At 37.4% G+C, this 20,241-nt stretch overlaps 3 protein-coding genes and 1 non-coding gene across 4 annotated transcripts; 1 reads left to right on the forward strand and 3 right to left on the reverse strand.

The window, feature by feature from the left end:
- Positions 1-249: 249 nt before the first annotated feature.
- On the reverse strand, positions 250-2,839 carry LOC137722495 (small ribosomal subunit protein eS8). The gene is made up of 5 exons (XM_068461510.1): positions 2,731-2,839; positions 2,542-2,614; positions 1,368-1,701; positions 715-884; positions 250-627 (listed from the first exon to the last, which is right to left on the reverse strand). Exons 1-5 carry the CDS (start codon positions 2,732-2,734, stop codon positions 543-545), a joined length of 666 nt encoding a protein of 221 aa, XP_068317611.1. The 5' UTR covers positions 2,735-2,839; the 3' UTR covers positions 250-542.
- A 1,297-nt stretch (positions 2,840-4,136) lies between these two features.
- Positions 4,137-4,837, reverse strand: LOC137723465 (cysteine proteinase inhibitor B). Its single transcript, XM_068462661.1, has one exon. The coding sequence runs from the start codon at positions 4,662-4,664 to the stop codon at positions 4,293-4,295; it is 372 nt and encodes a 123-aa protein (XP_068318762.1). The 5' UTR covers positions 4,665-4,837; the 3' UTR covers positions 4,137-4,292.
- A 423-nt stretch (positions 4,838-5,260) lies between these two features.
- Positions 5,261-5,364, reverse strand: LOC137724019 (U6 spliceosomal RNA). Its single transcript, XR_011067142.1, has one exon. It is a non-coding gene; the product is annotated as a U6 spliceosomal RNA (small nuclear RNA).
- A 5,939-nt stretch (positions 5,365-11,303) lies between these two features.
- Positions 11,304-19,143, forward strand: LOC137723181 (kinesin-like protein KIN-12B). The gene is made up of 16 exons (XM_068462354.1): positions 11,304-11,636; positions 12,528-12,665; positions 12,747-12,830; positions 12,929-13,054; positions 13,154-13,213; positions 13,307-13,360; positions 13,449-13,541; positions 14,068-14,163; positions 14,332-14,474; positions 14,907-15,056; positions 15,153-15,282; positions 15,380-16,624; positions 16,724-16,822; positions 16,910-17,062; positions 17,160-17,957; positions 18,630-19,143. The coding sequence occupies exons 1-16, from the start codon at positions 11,340-11,342 to the stop codon at positions 18,939-18,941; spliced, it is 3,978 nt and encodes a 1,325-aa protein (XP_068318455.1). The 5' UTR covers positions 11,304-11,339; the 3' UTR covers positions 18,942-19,143.
- Positions 19,144-20,241: the final 1,098 nt, after the last annotated feature.

Genomic DNA, 20,241 nt, shown 5'->3' on the forward strand with positions numbered 1-20,241 from the left:
TGAACACTTTGAGTTTTAACAATAAGAACAAAATAAAGAATAAAATGAATAATACCAGGATTGACTTTTTAATGTAAAAATGTGATTTTTCGTTAAAGTGAACAGTACCGAAAGTTTTTCGTTAAAGTTCCTGTAAACCTAGTATATCGAAGAAACACAATAAACTCAGCACACCATCGTTGATCAACAAAATTTCAATGCTAAAGTAACCTAATTTTCTGCAATAGGGTTTAGATCAAACAGCGCTCGAACACCAAGATTTAGAGTTCATAAAACTCCGGATTGAATTGTATCCAGATCCACCAAACTCAACATTCACTACACCAGTTTGCTTCGGCTCGCACGATAAAAATACTAAATGACTAGTAATAGGTATAAAAAATTGTCAAAATCTTGAAATACCGGATATGCCAAGCAAAACTCGAAAGATTTGCATTAGCACACAGGGAACCAACATATATGTCCTAGACAGATGAAAAGGGTTCCAACTAAAACGGATCTCATCGAAAGCCAAAAAAGAAAGAGCCTTGTCAACAAACTGTTTATGCAGCAGCGCCAGCACCTTTTCCCTTCTTCCTCTGGAGCTTCTTCATGTAAAACTCAAGTTCCTTACCCTCCAAGATGTACCTGACGAAAAGTATGCAAGACAAAATAAGATGATGCAAACAAAGGAATACAACTCAAGAGAATCGTAACACGAGTTTTTAGACTCACCCATCACATCTGCCACATTGGCCTGGACGGGAAGATATGCAAGCCAGCAATCTCCCACCTCCAAACTGCTCTTCAATATGGGGGTCTAGAGTGCGACCTTGCTGACGTTTCTCAAGTTTCCTGGCAACATGATTACTCTTCTTTGCTTCCTCTGTAGTTCCTTCTCCTTCCTGCTTGTACATATAAACATAGAACTAGTTAGTGTGATAATGAAATGAAATGAAATTACCATCCACTAACAAATACAAAGTAAGAACTGCAACAGACGGGTGATAACATGAAAGCCTATACGAAACCACTTATCCTTATTTCACAAACCATGCACATACACACCGTCGCCTATAAGTTACTGAAAAAACCTTGATGGGCCCTAACAATACATACCGACATCATTTGTGTTTTTATTATAACCAAATAGGACAGTGAGATTTGACATCACTTATCAATACTTCTCTCAAAGCTAACCTCACTACCCTCACAATGCAATTTAACAACTATGTGCAGTTACAAGTCCGTGCAACCATTCAGAAGTGAATACTAATTTTCAAGCCAAGTTGTTCTACATTGACAATGATGATATGTAAGTAGAGGGTCAATCAATTATCGCGCCCAATGTAGCAAACAAAAGGTATCTGAATTCACAAAAAGCTTACCTCTGGGGTATCCTTCTTAGCAACAGCAGACTTCTTCTTTCTACCAATTTCAACTCCATAATGCTGGAGGTACCATTGCTTAAATGGAGCTGCATCCACCTGCACAATGGCGCTTTTCACCAGAGTTTGTGTTCTAACAAGCTCATTGTTTGACGCATTGTATACAACATCCAGGAGACGGGTTTTGCGAGTAACGGCTTCACTGCCCCACGAGAAGTTCCCAGTATCCAACCTGAGAGCTCTCCATTTGACATTGCCTCCTCGCACACGGATTCTCCTTACAGTCTTGTTGCTGGAGAGCTTAGTATTTGCAGGCTGACGGCCGAGCTCATACCTGGTTAAGTCCAAAGAATGAGAAACAATTAAAAATTCATAACCTTACAATTGTCCATCTTTCAAGCAAAATCAACAATTTTATTCCTCAAAAATCCTAGATGGTTAAATTCCCTCTTAATTCCCCATTCTAGGCAATGCCACATGCACAGTACCAATGGGATTCAAGATCTACGCTAGTTCTATCCTATTCTATTCTCTTCCTGGGAAGCCCAAAGGAAAACCTGTGACGGTTCATTTCACATTCTTTCTAGCGATATCACTGCTTCGACTAAGCTAACAAATGAGAATGTTTTGCAGGACTAACAAACTCCAAAATTCATTAACGGCAGAAATGACATATTGAAATTAAGATTCTTTTAAGTTTTATGCGCCAAAATTGTAAAGCCTAGATACCATGAAATAGATAGAGCCATGTAGCAAAATTTTAAACCTCACAAAAGCATACCAACCCGAAAAATCAAAACAGATGAAACATGGTGTTTCAGCGTAAACAAATTCGAATAAAAAAATGTGCGAGACTTCAGTTGCATTTGCTATCTAGAAGTTAAGATACAAATCACATTCTCTAAGACAAGCACTAATCATAATTTCCACATAGAACCCAGTATTTAGCCTAGCAATCCAATGCGAGCACCAACATACTCACAAAAAATCGGAGAACACAACGAAAAACCCAGAAATAATTTACGATTAATAACAGATCAGTCGCCTAATTACAACATAAAAAATCACTAAAAAAAATATTACAAAGGGCAAATAATAGAAAATGAAGGAAAATTAACAAGCAATCAAAGAGTAAAGCAGAGAGAGAAATGGGGTTGAAGGTAGAAAGCATTACTTTCTCTTCTTCCTCCATGCCTTCTTCTTGCCTCCAGTAGCACGGCGCTTGTGCATCGAGTCACGTGAGATACCTGCATATTATCACATATACAAAACCAGTGACACACATACAGAGAGAGTGAGAGGAAGAGAGAGAGAGAGAGAGAGAGAGAGAGAGAGAGAGAGAGAGAGAGGGTCTGAGTGGTACCCATGGTTACGGAGTGAGAGAGAGCTTCGGCGAGACCACCTCCTCCTCCTCCTCCGCGCTTCGGCTAAAGTAAAACCCTGAAACCTTCTTCTTTTAAAAGAGGGTGGCTGTCAAAACCCTAGGGAGATTATACGAGCCAGAAGGATATTTTCGTCCTTTTAGGTGGCTATTTTTATTTTATTTTATTTTTCCTTTTTCCTTCTTGTGTTTTTATTAAAAAATTGCACAAATACCCTCCGACAATTTCGAACCGTTCGGTAACTTAAAAAACAAACAATCGAGTATTATTTCACTAAATAAAGTTATTGTGCGAATTTTATAATATTTTTTAAAATGTTATTGTGTGAATTTTATAAAATATTATTGTGCGAATTTTAAAATGTTATTGTGCATCACTTTTAAAATGTTATTGTGCGAATTTTATAAAATATTTTTTCAAGTAGAGATTCGTATTTTTACAAATGTGTGCGCTGGTTTAATTTGAGAATGATTTTAAGAAAATAAAAAACATTAAAACGTGTTTGATAGGAAAATACCGATTCATGTTTGGTTATAATATACATTTTACGATGGTGAGTATGCAGATATTGTAGTTATCAGATAAAGATATAAAAATGAGCTAAAGTCTAAACTCTATAAGTTTTTTCGACTTTCGAAATGATGAATAATCATAACTTCCTATCAATTATCTCTTTTAAAAAATAAAAATAAAAACTTTTTATGTTTAAATCAGAATCGAGAGATATCGTCAATATATCTTAAATATTATAAAAACATTTATATTTTGTATTATATTTGACCATCTCTAACATTTCATTTTCAATTACCATCGTATTAGATGGAGGCAGATTGTCTGCCCTCCTTTTTGGATGTCCTTCCTATTTCCCTCCTATATTATGTGGTCACGATTAAGTCACATCAACATTTTATATTTCTATTACTTTTTGTCTTATTATTTTTATAAAAAAAATCAATATAAAATATTGATGTGGCTTAACCGTGATCGCATAAAATATTGACGTGGCTTAACCGTGATCGCATAAATAAGAAGGAATGGGAAGGCATCCAACAGGAGGGCGGACAATCTGCCTCCATATTGGATACATCCGTCAAGAAGTTGGAGTACGGGTTCTACTCGCTTTTGCCTTTGCCTTTTCAGTTAAGTAATTGAATTTAGGAAGGTGGAGGTCAATCATGGTCTGTGGCTGGAGCCTGGAGAGGTGGTCCGGGTGGAGCATGTGCTTTGAGTTTGGCGGAGGCTGAGGCGGTGAGAGGTCCTTCTCTGGCTTGCATGGTGCACAGTTTCTTACACGTTGAACTTAGATAAAAACCTGCCGAGAAAGCGGATTCACGGATTCACAGTTACGTGACGTTTCGAAAAACACGAAAGCTTGCAAAGAAAGCGGTTCACGGATTCACAGCGGACCCCATTTATTGATACAACTGCATGAACACATTCCATATTTTACACAACCCAGATTCCCAACACAAATAACAAAACAAAAACCCAGAAACAAAACACAGATTCGAGATCAAACATTTTGAATCCAAATTCGAATCAATCATTTGGGACCGTGAGGGGCAAAGTTGAGCAATTGCTTGGAACGGAGCCACGGCTTCACCACCACCTCCGAATCGAACAACATGTGGACCCCATTCCTCACCGCCGACACCTTGAGGTAGTACTTGAACCCGGAAACCACCTGGCTCTGCGCCTCCACCACCTCCAAGAACTGAAGCTCTCGGCCGCCGTCCATCTTTTGGGTACCCCTCTGCCTGTTGTACTCCCCTACCGAAAACCTCCCCAACTCTTGAACCTCCTTGTTCGTCTTCACGTTCTCGATCTCCTTCCTTCCCCCGAGCATGCCGCCGTACCCATTCGACGCGACGAAGAGGAGGCAGATCACAAGGGCAAAAATCGGAACTTTCATCATGATTTTGTATTGTTTGTTGGAAAACAGGATATTGATTCGACTTTGCTAGTGGGTTTTTCTGGGTTTTCGAAATTTGCTGCGAATGAGGATTGAAATTGATGGGTTTTGGCAGAATCTGGTGGGTCTTATAGTTATATTTCTGGGGTATATTGTGGAAAAAATAGGGGACGTTTGGACGCGCAAATTAAGAAGGTGGGGATTGCAACACAGACGGCGTGCCGCGTCTTAGTTTGCTGGGAAACGACACGTCGCAAACCACCTACGTGTACGCACACCGACTGGCACTGAGGGATATTTTTTTTTTTTTATGATGAACGGGATAGAGGTTTTGATGGGTGTTCCTTTTTCTCCCTTCAATTTCTGCTTTTTGGAGAAGCCAAAATTCATGTCTTATAGTTTTCTGTTTTGTAGCTGCTTCACCGGATGATCATCTTTGCCTAAGTGAATTTTCTGAAATTTTGTTAAGAATCACATTAGAAAATGTAGAATTATGCTAAATCCAATCACCTTGTGCGAGCGATTCTAATCTTAAGAGTGTCGGTCGCATAAATTTGATGAGCAAAAATCTCATATAGTGAACAAATTCTTATTCACAAAAAAAATTGGACAATTTTTCGTTTTATGCTTGTCATTCTTGTGGAGAGGTCATGCTAATCTTTTTTGAATCATCCAATTTTGTCGGATGTCCTTCATAGAGGACAAACACACTGACTCTTTCATTTATAAAATATTTTACAAAATTGTTACAATTGCGAAAGAGAAATTCAAACAGAGTGTAGAGTGAGCAAACAAACTATTATATGAGTCATTAATTTATATATAAAGCCAACGCAAAAGATGAATAGTGTTTTGGTGTCACCAAGCTTCGACAAAAATATTTGGACAAAAATGCCTCAAAAATAAAAAACTTCAAAGGCATCCCCAAATAATGCAACGGTATTTTCGTCATTTTAACAGTGCTTTTTTTAATAATTAATTTTTTTTAATTAGTACCTCACAAAAGGCTAGCAATAATGTAATTCAATCAGCAATTCATTCAATATTATTTTTTCTATTTTTAAACATGTTCAAAACATCTTAAGAGGCGTGCAATGTGTGACGACCCGTCCCTAATTTTCTATGTAATTTATCCCCGAGTATGTGAATTGACATTAATGCCCTTGTTGGCAAGTGACGTGGATGTGTTTATTTGTTCTTAAATTATTTTTCTCGCTATCGTAATTAAATTGTACTCGTCACTACGAACGCATGAGCGCGTGTTAGACTCGAATCGGACTTGTAATGTTAAAGTTATGCTCCAGCAAAGTACGAGGATAACAAGTAGATTTGTACACGCGTGTGTATTAAATTATCAGTGTTAGAACCACTGTGCTAGATAGATTTTCTGATTCCTTTTACTGTAGGAAATCTAAAAAACCCCCATATTTTCTTTTTAACCCAACACATGCCTTCCTTTGTCACTCACCAATCAAACTTTCCCATTTTCACTCTCACCAATCACATATCTTCCCACTTCCCTGCACCTAATCAGAAGAAGAAGAAAAATAAGAGAAAAGCACTCTCTTTGTGTCCCTCCCAAAGTCTCTCCTTCTCTGTAATCGTCATGAACGAGCACCAAAGTTCGTAGATCGAGCCCAAAAATCACACCATTGTGTTCATCTCCACTCCATGAACACAACCATACCAACCAAACTCAGAATGGACGAGTTTTGACTCGCAAACTCGGAAGGTCCGAATCGGACCAGTTTTAGATCGACGTGTTTTCGACCGAGTCATGGCGTTTTAGGACTCGGGGAAGCTCTCTCACAACTCCCAGATGCTCATAGGACAATTTTGAAGAAGCTTTGACGTCTAAACAACCGAGTTTCGAGGAGCCCAGTTTTGGCCGGATATTTCAAGCCCTTTTTAGTCCACCTCGATCCACTTTTTGGACTTTATAACGTGATTCTACACTTCATAAGCTTTATTTCCATATAAATTTTGTGAAAAATAGTTGAGAAATGAAGAAGATATGAAGGTTTGAAAATTTTCCAAAAATCGGCGAAATTTTCCAGTTTTCAGCAAGTTCAGACGACGGCGACCGGCGAGGACCACCGGAGAAGACAACGGAATATTCCGTCAACTCTGATGGAATATTCTAACTGCATCAAGTAATGCTGTTAATCTCTGTTAATGATTTAACAGAATATTTCTAACGGTCGTTAGGCCTCCATCAGCTTCTGCCTGCGCGTGGTGGCGCGTATGGCCGTGCGCTAGATGGTGCATAAGGGCGCGTCCAGCCTTCGATTTGCTTTGTGTAAATTTTTGTAGGTCCGTGACATTGAGTAGATCAATTTCATATAATTAAACCCTAGGTTTGAGCAAACTATGAGGGTTTTATTTAAGTTTTCGTATACGTGTTTTAATTAATTTAAAAATAGTTATTTCGAATATAGGGGAAACATATCTCGAGGACTTGAGGGGCTAGGCAAGGCTCGGGGGCTACGATATGGCGACGTATTTGTGAGTGAGCAGTTTGTTTTTATACCTATATATAATTATAGTTTCCATGAATCCGTATTTACCTCATTTTTTACGCTTATATTGCCAAATATCGTTATTGTGATAAATGTTGCTATATGGTTGGGATATTACTATCATGACATTCATACATATTTGTATATGCTCATCTTGCTGCACCATAGTGTTAGTACTTTGCCCCAGGGCCAGAGACAATCCTTTACTAATTGTACCCAGTCTTGTTGGTGTCAGAAATTTTATGTACGAACTCATGTGTCAGCTTAGATGGATAAGCACTTAGTTATACTTGTTTATCACATAATTATATTATTGCGGCATTTGATATATCATGACTTGGCATATTTCTAGTTATTGTTGTTGTACTGTTGTTTACATACTTACTTAGTATGTTTTAAGGAAATTATACTTGTTTTACAGCGAGGGGTTACCATATTCGAATATAAAGGTTTTCTTACAAACATTTTTTTGCTGGGCGACTCAACTTTGTCTTTCACCCCTCCAAGACCTAGATAGATGTACTTTTTGTGGCCTTCGAGGAACCTCTGGCAGTTTTGACGTTATCTCTGTTTAGAAGTATGAGCTCATCCATTGTTGTGTAATAAGTGTACTTTAACTATTTTGACTACTTTACTGTAGTCGTACTGTCTATTATGCTCTGAATAATTGTAGTAGGTTTTTCCCACGACTACACACTCTTTCACCGTTTAATTTAAATCAGTTCTAATTTAGTTTTAATTTATTCACCTTTTCACATCACTTACCCTTATGGTTACATCATCTCACATTGATGGCCATCATGCTTCGACCTTCATCAGCGGGGGTATGTCATAATGCCGGTTATAAAAAAGGTATTTCGCACGCGGATAATAATGTGATTAAATTAGTTGTCAAATGATTGTCTTTTTTTTTTTTTTTTTTAAACAAACGATATTATCTACACTAAGGGAGAGGGGGTGGGCTTAGCCTCACAATGGGCTAGCAATAATGTGATTTAATAAGTTGTTTATTAAATATTATTTTCTCTATTCTTAATGTAAATTTTATAGAGATCGATTTATTAGTGGATTCAGCTGCTTTAATTGATTTATGAGGGGTTTCTTCTAGCAAATCTAATATTATTCATTTGCTTTGTTAATTTATGTATATAAATACATTTAAAACGTGTAAATCAAACGTAGCACACTATGATTCAAAAAAAAATTTCTACACGTGCGTGAACGCGTGTATGAAGGCTAGTTCTATATTAATGGAAGTGGAAATTTCTATATGAAGATAATAACTTCAAACAATTGGTTATTACATTTGGAAGTCATCACATCTGCCTATTATTATTAGCGAAGAACTTACTCAAGATGAAGTCAAGGTGGTTGTGATGTCATCATCAGATAATAATGGATGCATAAATTTACACATCCAAGCATAACGTATATTGTAAAATCGAATCACATGAGGATAAACTCGTTTTTCTTTTCTTTTTATCAATGACAAATTTTATTAAATTAAATACTAGACTTATTGTCGATTAAATTTGAACGCACACTGTTATACAAGAACTCAATACTTTTATTTAATAAAGGACTGCTTACTTAAACTCGTTTCGTATAATTCAATTCTCTGTCCTGCTGTTGTGATGCTTATCGCCTCGGTCTCTGCAGGTGACGGAGCATGGAGCATGGAGCATGGAGCATGGGGGGAAGAGTACGGTGGCAGAGGCTGGTTTTGGTTTTATCTGAATGACACAGAGAGTATGAGAGAGCGACACGTGTGTATCTGGTAGGGAGAGTGCAGCCACGTTGGGGATTGCATGCATGCAACATGCTAAGCTGCTGTGGACTGGAGAGGTGGAAAGAGTTTTGTATCAAGTAAAAGCCAAAAACACAATTGACGACATTCACATGGGAGATATGTACTGAAAAAGTTTGGAGTAGTTTGGGATTCGGGATTTGAACTTTGGAAAGTTCTAGTGCTAAATACAAATTTTGAAAAGGTTTTCATCGTAAATGATCTTTAAGATGGATCAATTTGATCATTTTGATCATTCAGTTTTAAAATTAATTAATATTGTCTCTAACATTCACTACCGTATATCAATTTGGTATTTCCGTTAAGATTTCATCAACTATTCTGTTATTTTGTATGTGGTACCCATAAATCCAATAAAATGGTGACACGTGAATTACACAAAATAAAGATTTTTATCGCAAATGATCCCTAATATTGATCCAACTACTCATTTTGGTCCATGAGTTTCAAAAAACGATAAATTTGGTCCTTGACTTTTAATACCACACATCAATTTAATCATTCCGTTAAAGTTTCGTCAATATTTGTTGTCCCACTAATCCAATCATATGGCACCACATGGATTAACTATAAGAAACCTTTTTTTTTTTTTAAGATTTTAAACTAAAAGTAAAATAAGATACTAAAAACCAAAACTAAAAGAATAAAAATAGGTCATCGTCGTCTTCATCAAGGTATGCTCAAAAGGAAAATGAAGGCACACCACTAAAGTACTTGGCCTCCTTAACTCACTTCTCATTCTCTCTAGTTGGTTATAATCTTAAATCCTATCAAATTTGAATTGAATTTGGATTTGATTTTATTGAATTTAGATTATTTCTTTTTTTTTTTTCCAATTGGGGTTGTGGGATGCGAGAAAAATGTCAGCGCATAATACTCTTATTTTGGTTCACTCTTAAAAAAATAGTTTCTTATAGTTGATCCACGTTGGGCCATATAATTGGATTACTGGGACCATATTAATGGAGGGAACAAATTGATGCGCGGTAGTGAAAGTCAATGACCAAATTTATCGATTTTTGAAACTCAATGATCAAAATAAGGAGTTAGATCATTGTCAAGGATCGTTTGCGATAAAAACCCTTATTTTGTGTAATTCACGTGTCGCCATTTGATGAGATTTGTGGGTTCCACATACAAACTAACAGAATAGTTGACGAAATCTTAATGGAATGACCAAATTGATGTGAGGTGAATCTCAGAGATGACATTGATTGATTTTGAAAGTGAGAGACCAAAATAATGAGTTTGATCAATCTTAAAAATCATTTATGATAAAAATTCATTTTTAAATAGAAATATAATGCAAGCGCGTTAAAAAAAAAAATCAGTTTATTAAATTACTACATTTATTATGTACAAATCAACATATATCAGCAAAGCTTCAATTCAGTTCAACTCACAACCCAATTCATCCCTTAATCTTCCCCTATCTCCCATCTCTCATCTCTCTCTGTCATGATTGCTTATAATTGATTCAATTTCACATCAATATTCCATTAGTTGCAAACACTGGTGAAGGAAGGTGGCTTTAATAATTAATCTTCTTTTGGAACGCAGTTCAAATTTTCTTGCCTAAAATGAAAAAATTGACAAATTTTAATACTGAGAAACGTTAGTAATCTTCTCATTTGAACATTTTCGTTCTACATTTTTGGTTCCCTTTCTCGCCTTATAGTATTGCACAATGATCTAAACCAACAAATCAGAAATGATTTAGTAAAATGATAGAATAGTTAACATTAAATTCAACTGAACTGCAAAAAGAAAGAGTATTTGAATGTGTGACGCAATGAGTTGAAAGTTCATTTATCAGATCAATCCATCACTTGCAATACCCTCTTTAAAGTTAGCTCAAGTGCAATAAATCTTTCTTGTGGTCAGGATCTTCTTTTTCGATCCGCTGCATTCGAAAATCAGGTAGCAATTTAGTATTTCCATTTACCATGTATAAAAACGTAGTTGCAAGTTGCAAAGGAATCTTTTTTTTGTTCGTTGGATAATTGCAAATGGATCCTGGACGTCCATGTTTAAGGAAAGTAAATCAAGGGTCCATATGCGAATCGGGTTACCCAAAAACTCCATCACAACGCTCCAGATCCAACACAAATTCAAATTGCTTTTTTTTTTTTTTTGTTGACTTCAATAAAAAAAGACCCCACCCTCACGTGCTTTTTCAATTTCCCCAAATCTCCCCAAAATTCAAATTTCCCTTTCTCTCTCCTCTGCAACGGCTACCCCTCATTTCTCTCTCTTCCTTGTCTCTCTTCCCCTTCTATCTCGCTCTTCTGTCCATCCAAACCCTACTCTCTCTCTCTCTGAAACCCTCGCTTTCTCTCTCTACATTTCTCGATGAAGCACTTCATGCAGCCGAGAAACACAATATTGAGGGAGACGACGGAGCCTCCCTCGTCGCCAAACCCTAGCTCCGTCAAGCCCAGGCCACCTCGGAAGCCCAAGGCCTCCAAGGAGAACACTCCCCCGTCCGATCCGAGCACCATGATCTCCGATTCAAAACCTTCGCCGGCCGCGAAGTTGAAGAGCCCATTGCCGCCTCGGCCACCGTCGTCGAACCCTCTCAAGCGGAAGCTCAGCGTTGACTCTCAGACTGAAAACTCCGCCGCTGGAACCTCCGATTCTGGTGTCCAGGTACTTTCTTCTTTCTTTCTTTAAATTTTAAATTGACAAATTGCTAAAATCTGTTTGGTTGCCTAGAAATCTTGTGGGATTTGTTGAATTATCTTTTACCCTTTGAGTTGATATCGTTTGGATTTCTCCATTTTTGTATTGCCTACACTTCGATTGCTGTCTGTGGCACGTTGTTCTTGAATCACTTCTGCTTGGGCTCTGTAAAATCTTGTGATTTTTGTTGAAATCTTTCTTAATTTTGACTTGATATCATCATCCCCTCTATTTCAAAATGTTTACATCTCAACTACTATCTTTGTCTGTAGGTTTTGAAATGATTGTTTGGCTGCTGTGAAATATAAAAGGTTAAGTAAACAATCAGGCATTAAGACTCAGAAGAATTAAAGATAATTGCGTTTTCACCTCAACTAGGGAGCGATTCTTATATACTGACATTGAATTCTTATTGTTAACCTTCATCACTTTTCAACATTTTTGTTCTTTTTTCTATATATTTAAATTCATAAGATTGGCGAAATCTGTTTTGTTGAAATTTTTATTTTTATTTTGGGTGGATATCATTCTTTCTCTAATTTCAGTATCGTTACAGTTTGATTGCTGACTGCAGTTCATGATTATTGACCCACTTTTGTTTTCCTTGGCTGCCGAGAAAAATCAAAATATAATTAGTTAAGAATGAGAGTGAATTAAAGAAAATGTCGGTTTTCCACCAAGGAGTGCTTTGTATATGCTAACCTTAGTCTCTAATTATTCTTTGGTTCACCATATGGCTGTTATTTTGCTTATTCTATTTAAAAAAGGGCTCACTGAAAGAAAACAAAACGAAAAAGATATCTGCTAAAGGATTCGAAATAATCTTCTTTATTACTCTTCTTTTCTTAATATGTATAGGTAGTAGTGAGAATGCGACCACCACGAAAGGACAAGGATGAAGGAGATATGATGGTGCAGAAATTATCTAGTGACTCTTTGTCGATAAATGGCCAGACCTTCACGTTTGACTCGGTTTGCGACGCAGATGCATCACAGGCATGAACTCTTACAAAATGGTACTCTTCAATAGCTGATTTAGAGCAAAAGTCTTACCTTTTGCTGTGCTTGTCATTGCAGCTAGATATTTTCCAGCTTGTAGGAGCACCTCTAGTTGAGAATTGTATGGCAGGTTTTAACAGTTCTGTATTTGCATACGGACAGGTCTGTTTCCATTCATCTTTTGCTTCATTCTGTGTCTGCGCTATGTTAGGATGCTGATGCTATTTCTGTTATATATGTTTGGTTATTGAATTTATCAGACAGGAAGCGGAAAGACATATACCATGTGGGGTCCAGCCAATGCATTGATGGATGAGAATCTATCAAGTGATCAACAAGGGTTAACCCCCCGTGTTTTTGAGCGTCTTTTTGCTCGCTTAAATGAGGTGAGCTTTAATTTTGTTCATTAGTAAATTAAGATAACACTCTTTAAAGTTATATTGTATTAAAGTTTTCCCACAATTTTTGGGAATTCGTCTTTACAGGAGCAAATTAAGCATGCTGACAAAGAACTCAAGTATCAGTGCCACTGTTCTTTTCTTGAGGTAGAAGCATTACGTAATTATTCATTTTGGTTGACTGATTATTGGTCAATTGCCTGTTAACTTATTTCACTTAATTTATCGGCTCGCTTGCAGATTTACAATGAACAAATCACAGATCTTTTGGATCCAAATCAAAAAAGCCTTCAGGTAAATGGAATATTTGTCTTTTTTAATCATCAACCTATTGTACAGTATGTGGGCTGGTGTTCATAGGTCTTCTACATTATTTTTCTAGATAAGAGAAGATGTTAAATCAGGCGTTTATGTCGAAAATCTCACCGAGGAGTGTGTACATACAATCAAAGATGTGACTCAGCTTTTGATAAAGGTTTGCTTTATTATTTCACCTGTACAATATTCATAGTGTAAGTGCATATAATAATACTAAGGAGAAACATTGTCAGATTACTTTTGAGCAGATCTTAACAGTTTCTGGAATACATATAGTTCTCTCTCAGGAACCTTTGTCTTTCAAGATGTGGAAATTTAGGTTTGTTTGTATTTTCAATAATACATCCTGATTATTTTTGCAATCTAGTAGCTCGCATTTAGGGTGGCTTCTTAAGCAAGTAAAAAATATAGAGTAGATTAGAATAAGGGAACTTGGAAGTGGTTGCATTATGAAAGAAAGTTCTCAGGATGCAGATTACAACCAGGGAGAAGAAATATATGAATTAGAAGAGTCTCATGATTATTGATTTCGTTTCCGACACTTCAGATATTTATTCCCAGTGGCAATGCTTTATACATAATCAGATAATCTTTATAGAAAACGGCATTGTTGATGAATGATTGGAGCTTGGATAAATTTTTTTTCTTTCAGGAATTCTATTATTAACATGTGCTTTATACAGGGCTTGTCAAACAGGAGAACAGGTTCAACTAGTATCAATGCTGAGAGTTCCCGCTCACATACTGTATTTACATGTGTTGTTGAATCTCAATGCAAGGTAATAACTGATTTTAGGACCTATGTGCAGGACCTATGAACATAATACTTTACCAATGAACTTGTTCATAATAATTTTACTTATGTGCAAGATTGAGATTTATATCTATTCTCATTTTGGTACTCACTTATATCATCGAGTGAATAAAATGAACTTTCACTTTTGTAGAATGTGACAAATGGTATAAGCTTTAAAACCAGTAGAATAAATCTTGTTGATCTAGCTGGATCAGAACGTCAGAAGTTAACAGGGGCAGCAGGAGAGCGCTTGAAGGAAGCAGGGAATATCAATCGATCACTCTCACAGCTTGGGTATGGTTTATCTATCTTCTTTCATAGTTCCATTATAGGTGCATTTCAAGCTTTCTATATGTCCTATTTAGTATAGCTGTTATTTATTTATTTGTTTGGTTCAAGCTTTCTAAGTTTGAATTCTGTATCCAACACTTAATCCAAATTTTGAGCTTACACACTTGAAACAAAGCTGTGCTGAGCCTAGCTTTACCTGGCTAGAGTGCTGCATCATAAAGTCACACAAGCTTGATAGAGTGATTTGTAATACAGTGGTATCAGTTTAACTAAATGGATAAGAATAATATCATGTTTAAATTCTTTATCCAAAGCTTAATACTGAACTGAGCGTGTCATTGAAATTTTATCTCAGATTCAGAGTTTTGTTATTTTCGAGATTTTGTTCTTTTCTTTTATACTTTTATGCTGATTGCAGCTTATTATTTCATGCAGGAACCTTATAAACATTCTTGCTGAAATTTCTCAAACGGGAAAGCAAAGGCATATTCCCTATAGAGATTCCAGGCTTACATTCTTATTACAGGAATCTCTGGGTGGAAATGCAAAATTAGCAATGGTCTGTGCTATTTCTCCAACACAAAGGTAGTACTGCAACCCCTTTCTTCCTTGAAAGTAACATTTAGCTTTTTTTTTTTAATCTGTCTTTGTGAATTGGAAGTAACTGATATAATCTTGCAGCTGTAAGAGTGAGACTTTCAGTACATTGAGATTTGCACAGCGGGCTAAGGCTATCAAGAACAAGGCAGTTGTTAATGAAGTAATGCAGGAAGATGTGAATCAGTTGCGCGAGGTGATACGACAGCTTAGGGTATGTTCTTCTCTCTCACTGTAGTTTGGAATATTGTGATTCATCCATTTACAAATTAAACATGTGAATCATCCCTATGAGCTTGTTAATTTGACAGGATGAACTACGGCGGATTAAGGCACATGGAAACAACCCAGCTGCTTCAAATGGGGGTCACAGTGCAGCATGGTTTCGTCAAAGTTTGAATATGCTAAAGGCTAGCCTTAAACCTTCGATGACATTACCCCATGTCGATGATGAAAGTGATGAGGAGATGGAAATTGATGAGGAAGCTGTTGAGAGGCTTTGTGCTGAAGTAAGTAACCAGACGGTTGTCAGTGAAGCTAACAACAGAGCTGATGTGAACAGTGTAGAAACAATGAAATCGCATTCACAACTTGTGGCTGTTGAAATTGGAAGCTCCGAAGGTCCTCAAAACCATGCATCTGGAAGTGGTTGTATCAAAGAACAAGGTGTTGATGCAGATGTTAATATGGAAGAAGGAATCTCTGAACAAGAAGGGGACATGATTGTTGAATGTGGTACCAGCACCCCAGTTATTCCCAGTGCTAGTGCATCGGATATTCACAATCTTATAGAAGATACCTCCATGCAGCCCGTTCAGGAGGAAAATATTCTAATGTCCTCCATTAGTGATTTTCTAATTGAAGAATCAGCCTGCAAAAGGGCAGAGAAAGGTTCCTCATGTGCAGCCTCTGATCCTCCTGGAAGCATGCCTGGCTGCCTTTCAGTTGCAGATGAATGCATTGGTTCTTCAAATGGCTTAGTTAACTGTGTTTCTCCATGCCTGAGCATAGTTCCATGCGACGCACCCCAAGTTCTGAAGTCTCCTACCCCCAGTGTTTCACCCAGGGTCAACGCCAGCAGGAAAAGTTTGAGGACCTCCTCAATGTTGACTGCTTCTCAGAAGGATCTTACTGGTCGGAGTACGTTAAGCCCAGACGGCATGCGCATATCTTTGGCAAAACCTGCAATAAAGAGCTCAGCAAATGACCTATCTGCTCAAACATGTAATAACTTTTCGGCACCTGCTGAACAGTTGGCAGCAAGCATTCGGCATGGCCTTGAAATTATTGGTAGTCACCGCCAAAGTTCAGCTTTAAGGAAGTCGTCATTTAGGTTTTCATTGAAACCTTCAGAGTCTAGGGTGATTGTGCCAGTTTCTAAAGCTGATGTGGGAGTACAAACTAGTCAAGAAATAGTAAAAGACGATTCAGTGGAGTTTATGTGTAGTAATTGCAAGAACAGGATGCAGCTAGAAGTCGAGGCCAGTGAGATTATGCAATTGGTACGTGTTGATGGATCAGAATCTGCTGACAAATCCAAGATACAAGTTCCCAAAGTAAGCTCAAGAGAGAAAAGCTGGATTTTCAGTTATTTTTTCCGAATTTTTTTTATTCATTAGCAACAGTTATTTGACATTTTCCCCATTACTGAACAGGCTGTGGTGAAGGTATTAGCTGGAGCTATTAGGAGAGAAATGGCATTAGAAGACATATGTGCCAAGAAAACTTCTGAAATTATGCAGCTAAACCGATTGGTAGGTTTCTCCAAATTCTCTGACAGCCATCCACAACAATTATTTTCCTCTATTGTTTGCTTGACGTTTTTTAGCTGTACTTTACAGGTTCAGCAGTACAAGCATGAGAGAGAATGCAATGGCATTATAGCCCAGACAAGGGAGGATAAGATTCTACGCCTTGAGAGCCTCATGGATGGTGTTTTACCGACCGAGGAGTTCATGGAGGAAGAGCTAGTGTCTCTCACACACGAGTATAAGGTATAAACTGTCTATGAAGGCTCCATTTATGTGTTTTTCTCTCTTTTTTTTTTGCCAGATGTTGTCTTTATGCTTATAGATTATCCATCGCATACAGCTTTTGAAGGAGAAATACGAGAATCACCCAGAACTTTTAAGGACAAATATTGAATTGAAAAGAGTTCAAGATGAGCTGGAAAATTTACGAAACTTTTGTGATATGGGTGAAAGGGAAGTGTTGTTGGAAGAGATTCAAGATTTAAGAAGCCAGCTACAGTTTTATGTAGACTGTTCATCCACATCAGCCCGGACACGAAACTCTATGATGAAGTTGACCCATTCACGTGACCCAAATATGGTTCCTCTAAGTACAATTTCGGAGTCAAATGAGGAAAGCTCTGAACAGAAACTTGAACAAGAGAGACAACAGTGGAATGAGGTAGAAAGTAAGTGGATATCTCTTGCTGAGGAATTAAGAATGGAACTTGAGGCTAGCAGATCACTGGCCGAAAAGACAATGCAAGAATTAGAAACTGAAAAGAAATGTGCAGACGAGCTCAAGGAAGCAATGCAACTGGCTATGGAGGGGCAATCACGGATGTTGGAACAGTATGCGGATTTGGAAGAGAAACATATGCAACTGCTTGCGAGGCATAGAATGATACGGGATGGAGTGGAGGATGTGAAGAAAGCAGCTGCTAAGGCAGGAGTCAGGGGTGCCGAGTCCAAATTCATAAATGCTATCGCTTCAGAAATTTCAGCATTGAGAGTAGAGAGAGAAAGAGAGAGGCGATATCTGAGGGATGAAAATAAGGGGCTTCAGGCACAATTGCGGGATACTGCTGAAGCTGTGCAGGCTGCAGGCGAATTACTCGTGCGACTCAAAGAAGCAGATGAGGCTGTTGCAACTGCTCAGGTGTGTTACAAGTTGTTGGTGCTTTGATGTTTTTCTGTTTTCCTCGGTTGAGATCCTTGCTTTCAGGATTCTAATGACTTTCCTTTTCCATCCTAATTTGATAAATTGTTTCTATTTTCATCCTTGTTTTTTCTTTGCAATTAAGTTCTGAATTTGATCTCAAACCATTTTCCTTGTAAGTTTCACTACTCAAGATGATGCAAAGGAACACAAATGCTGTTCTTTTTTGGTCTCCTTTTGTAACTACCTGCCTAACAACTTCCCCTTCCTCCTTCAGAACAAGTTGCAAAGACCTGTAGAAAACCATCATTCATGAGCTTAACTAATAGTTGCAAAGACCTGTAGGTTAATCATAGTAACTTCCAGTCCAATTAGCCAGAACCCTAAATATAACACTTAAAATTTACTGACAATGAGAGACTAATTGAAATTGTATTGAATTTTTTCTCTGAGATCAATACATGCAACCATGTTGAGCTGAGATACTGCATTTTGATGGAGAGTTTTATGTTTTGAATCATTTCAGATACGCTCTCTATCTTTTTCGGTTTCATAGAATTCATTCATGTTATCTAGTAAACTCTTGACACTATTAGCTTGCTCTCTCCTTCCCCCATGTATACGGCCTTTTTCTTGTATTTGATATCTTACTAAACTTCCAATAACCTGCAGAAGCAAGCAATGGAGGCCAAGCAAGAAGCAGACAAGGCTTACATGAAGATTGAAAAACTGAAGAAAAAACATGAGAAGGAGATCAGCAGTCTTAATGAGCTCATTGCCGAGTCTCGTTTGCCCAAACAAGCAACCCAACCTGCTTATGACGGTTCCAATATGGCAAAATACGATGCAGGTGAGCCCCATAGCTTAAGTGATCAAAGATGGAGAGAGGAATTTGAACCATTCTACAATGGGGAAGAGGGCGAGTTGCGAAAACTCGCCCAACCCTCATCATGGTTCTCTGGTTACGACCGATGCAACATATAGAAATCGAATTTAGTGGTAATATATACAGTGTATAAACTTAAAACCAGTAACATTTTGTGTCAAATAGCTCCATTGTATGCATGTCATCTGGTTGTGTACCGGTTCGACCATTTCCATGAATTTTTTTTTCACTGCACTTTGTGTTCTGTATCAGATTCTTTCATAAGAGATGAATGAATGAATGAATGGTTGTATTCTTTTATCCAGCTATGTATGATCTCTTCATGCCCAATCTTCCTAGTAACACAAAATCTGTTCACTCCTTTTGGTTCAGAGTATATACTAGAATGTGGATATGCATAATAACTGCCAATGCTGCAAAGAAATGGGCAATGTGACCAAGAAATGCAGTCGCTCACCCCTGTATTTGATATCGAGGAAGCGGAGTAAACGGGTGTGCTTTTAGTGTTTTAATCTCAATCTCTGGGGTCAATTATAACGTTACATAGCAATCGATGCTACATGTTTGAGCTGTTAGATTTGATTTTGACAAATTGGTAGATCTATTTTAATCTCATTCACTCATTTTCTGCATCACTCAGCATTACATACCATTGAAAAAAAATTGAAACCTTTGATATTAAATCTAAAAATGGATGACCATGAATTCCTCTTAACTAGGTAACTAAGAGAACTAAACTAAACGAAGAAATGGGAGGCTTTGGAAATTTGGATATGGTGAGTACCAATTGAGGAGGCAATCTACTTGGAAAGGTATCATCTCCGGATTCCTTCCTACTAATCCACCACATTAGAGAATCTGTACCGTTGAAATTTGATCCAACGGCTACAAACAGGGGCCCACTGTAAAAGTTATAATAACTTCAGCCGTTTGATCAAATTTCACCAGTACAGATTCCCTGATTTGGTGGATTAGGAGGAAGGGATCCGGAAAGGATCCTTTTCCATCTACTTGTTACATGCATTGATAGGGATTTGGATCCCATCCGGATCCAAATTGTGGGGATCCTAGAGATCCTCACATCTTAATCATTCATCATACATCGTGCGGTTATAAATCATTTGAATTGTATTATTTAAAATTAAACACAAATAGTAACTAACGAAAACTGGCCGCATGATATACGATGAACGGTTAGGATGTGAGGATTCCTAAGATCCTCATCCCATTGATAGCTACATGTATGTGTATTGTGTGTATGCATATAATTTTTTTTTTTTTTTTCAAAAGTTGAGGCTAAAATTATGTTTTTCCTTTCAAAATCATGAGTATAAAACAACAGAAAGCAGAAGTAATTCTATCCACGCTTCTAAAAAAGCGCTTTTTTAATAGGAGGCT

The sequence above is a fragment of the Pyrus communis genome, chromosome 17 (genome assembly GCF_963583255.1).
Source record: "Pyrus communis chromosome 17, drPyrComm1.1, whole genome shotgun sequence".
Taxonomy (NCBI): Eukaryota; Viridiplantae; Streptophyta; class Magnoliopsida; order Rosales; family Rosaceae; genus Pyrus; species Pyrus communis.

Excerpts from the sequence above, each read along its gene's own strand:
- LOC137722495 (XM_068461510.1), bottom strand. Across the intron at positions 1,702-2,541 it reads GCATGGAGGAAGAAGAGAAA|GTATGAGCTCGGCCGTCAGC; the intron begins GTAATGCTTTCT and ends GGACTTAACCAG. Across the intron at positions 885-1,367 it reads CTAAGAAGGATACCCCAGAG|GAAGGAGAAGGAACTACAGA; the intron begins GTAAGCTTTTTG and ends ATGTACAAGCAG.
- LOC137723465 (XM_068462661.1), bottom strand. The coding sequence starts at position 4,664 with ATGATGAAAGTTCCGATTTTTGCCCTTGTGATCTGCCTCCTCTTCGTC.
- LOC137723181 (XM_068462354.1), top strand. The coding sequence starts at position 11,340 with ATGAAGCACTTCATGCAGCCGAGAAACACAATATTGAGGGAGACGACG. Across the intron at positions 13,055-13,153 it reads TTTTTGCTCGCTTAAATGAG|GAGCAAATTAAGCATGCTGA; the intron begins GTGAGCTTTAAT and ends TCGTCTTTACAG. Across the intron at positions 13,214-13,306 it reads GCCACTGTTCTTTTCTTGAG|ATTTACAATGAACAAATCAC; the intron begins GTAGAAGCATTA and ends GCTCGCTTGCAG.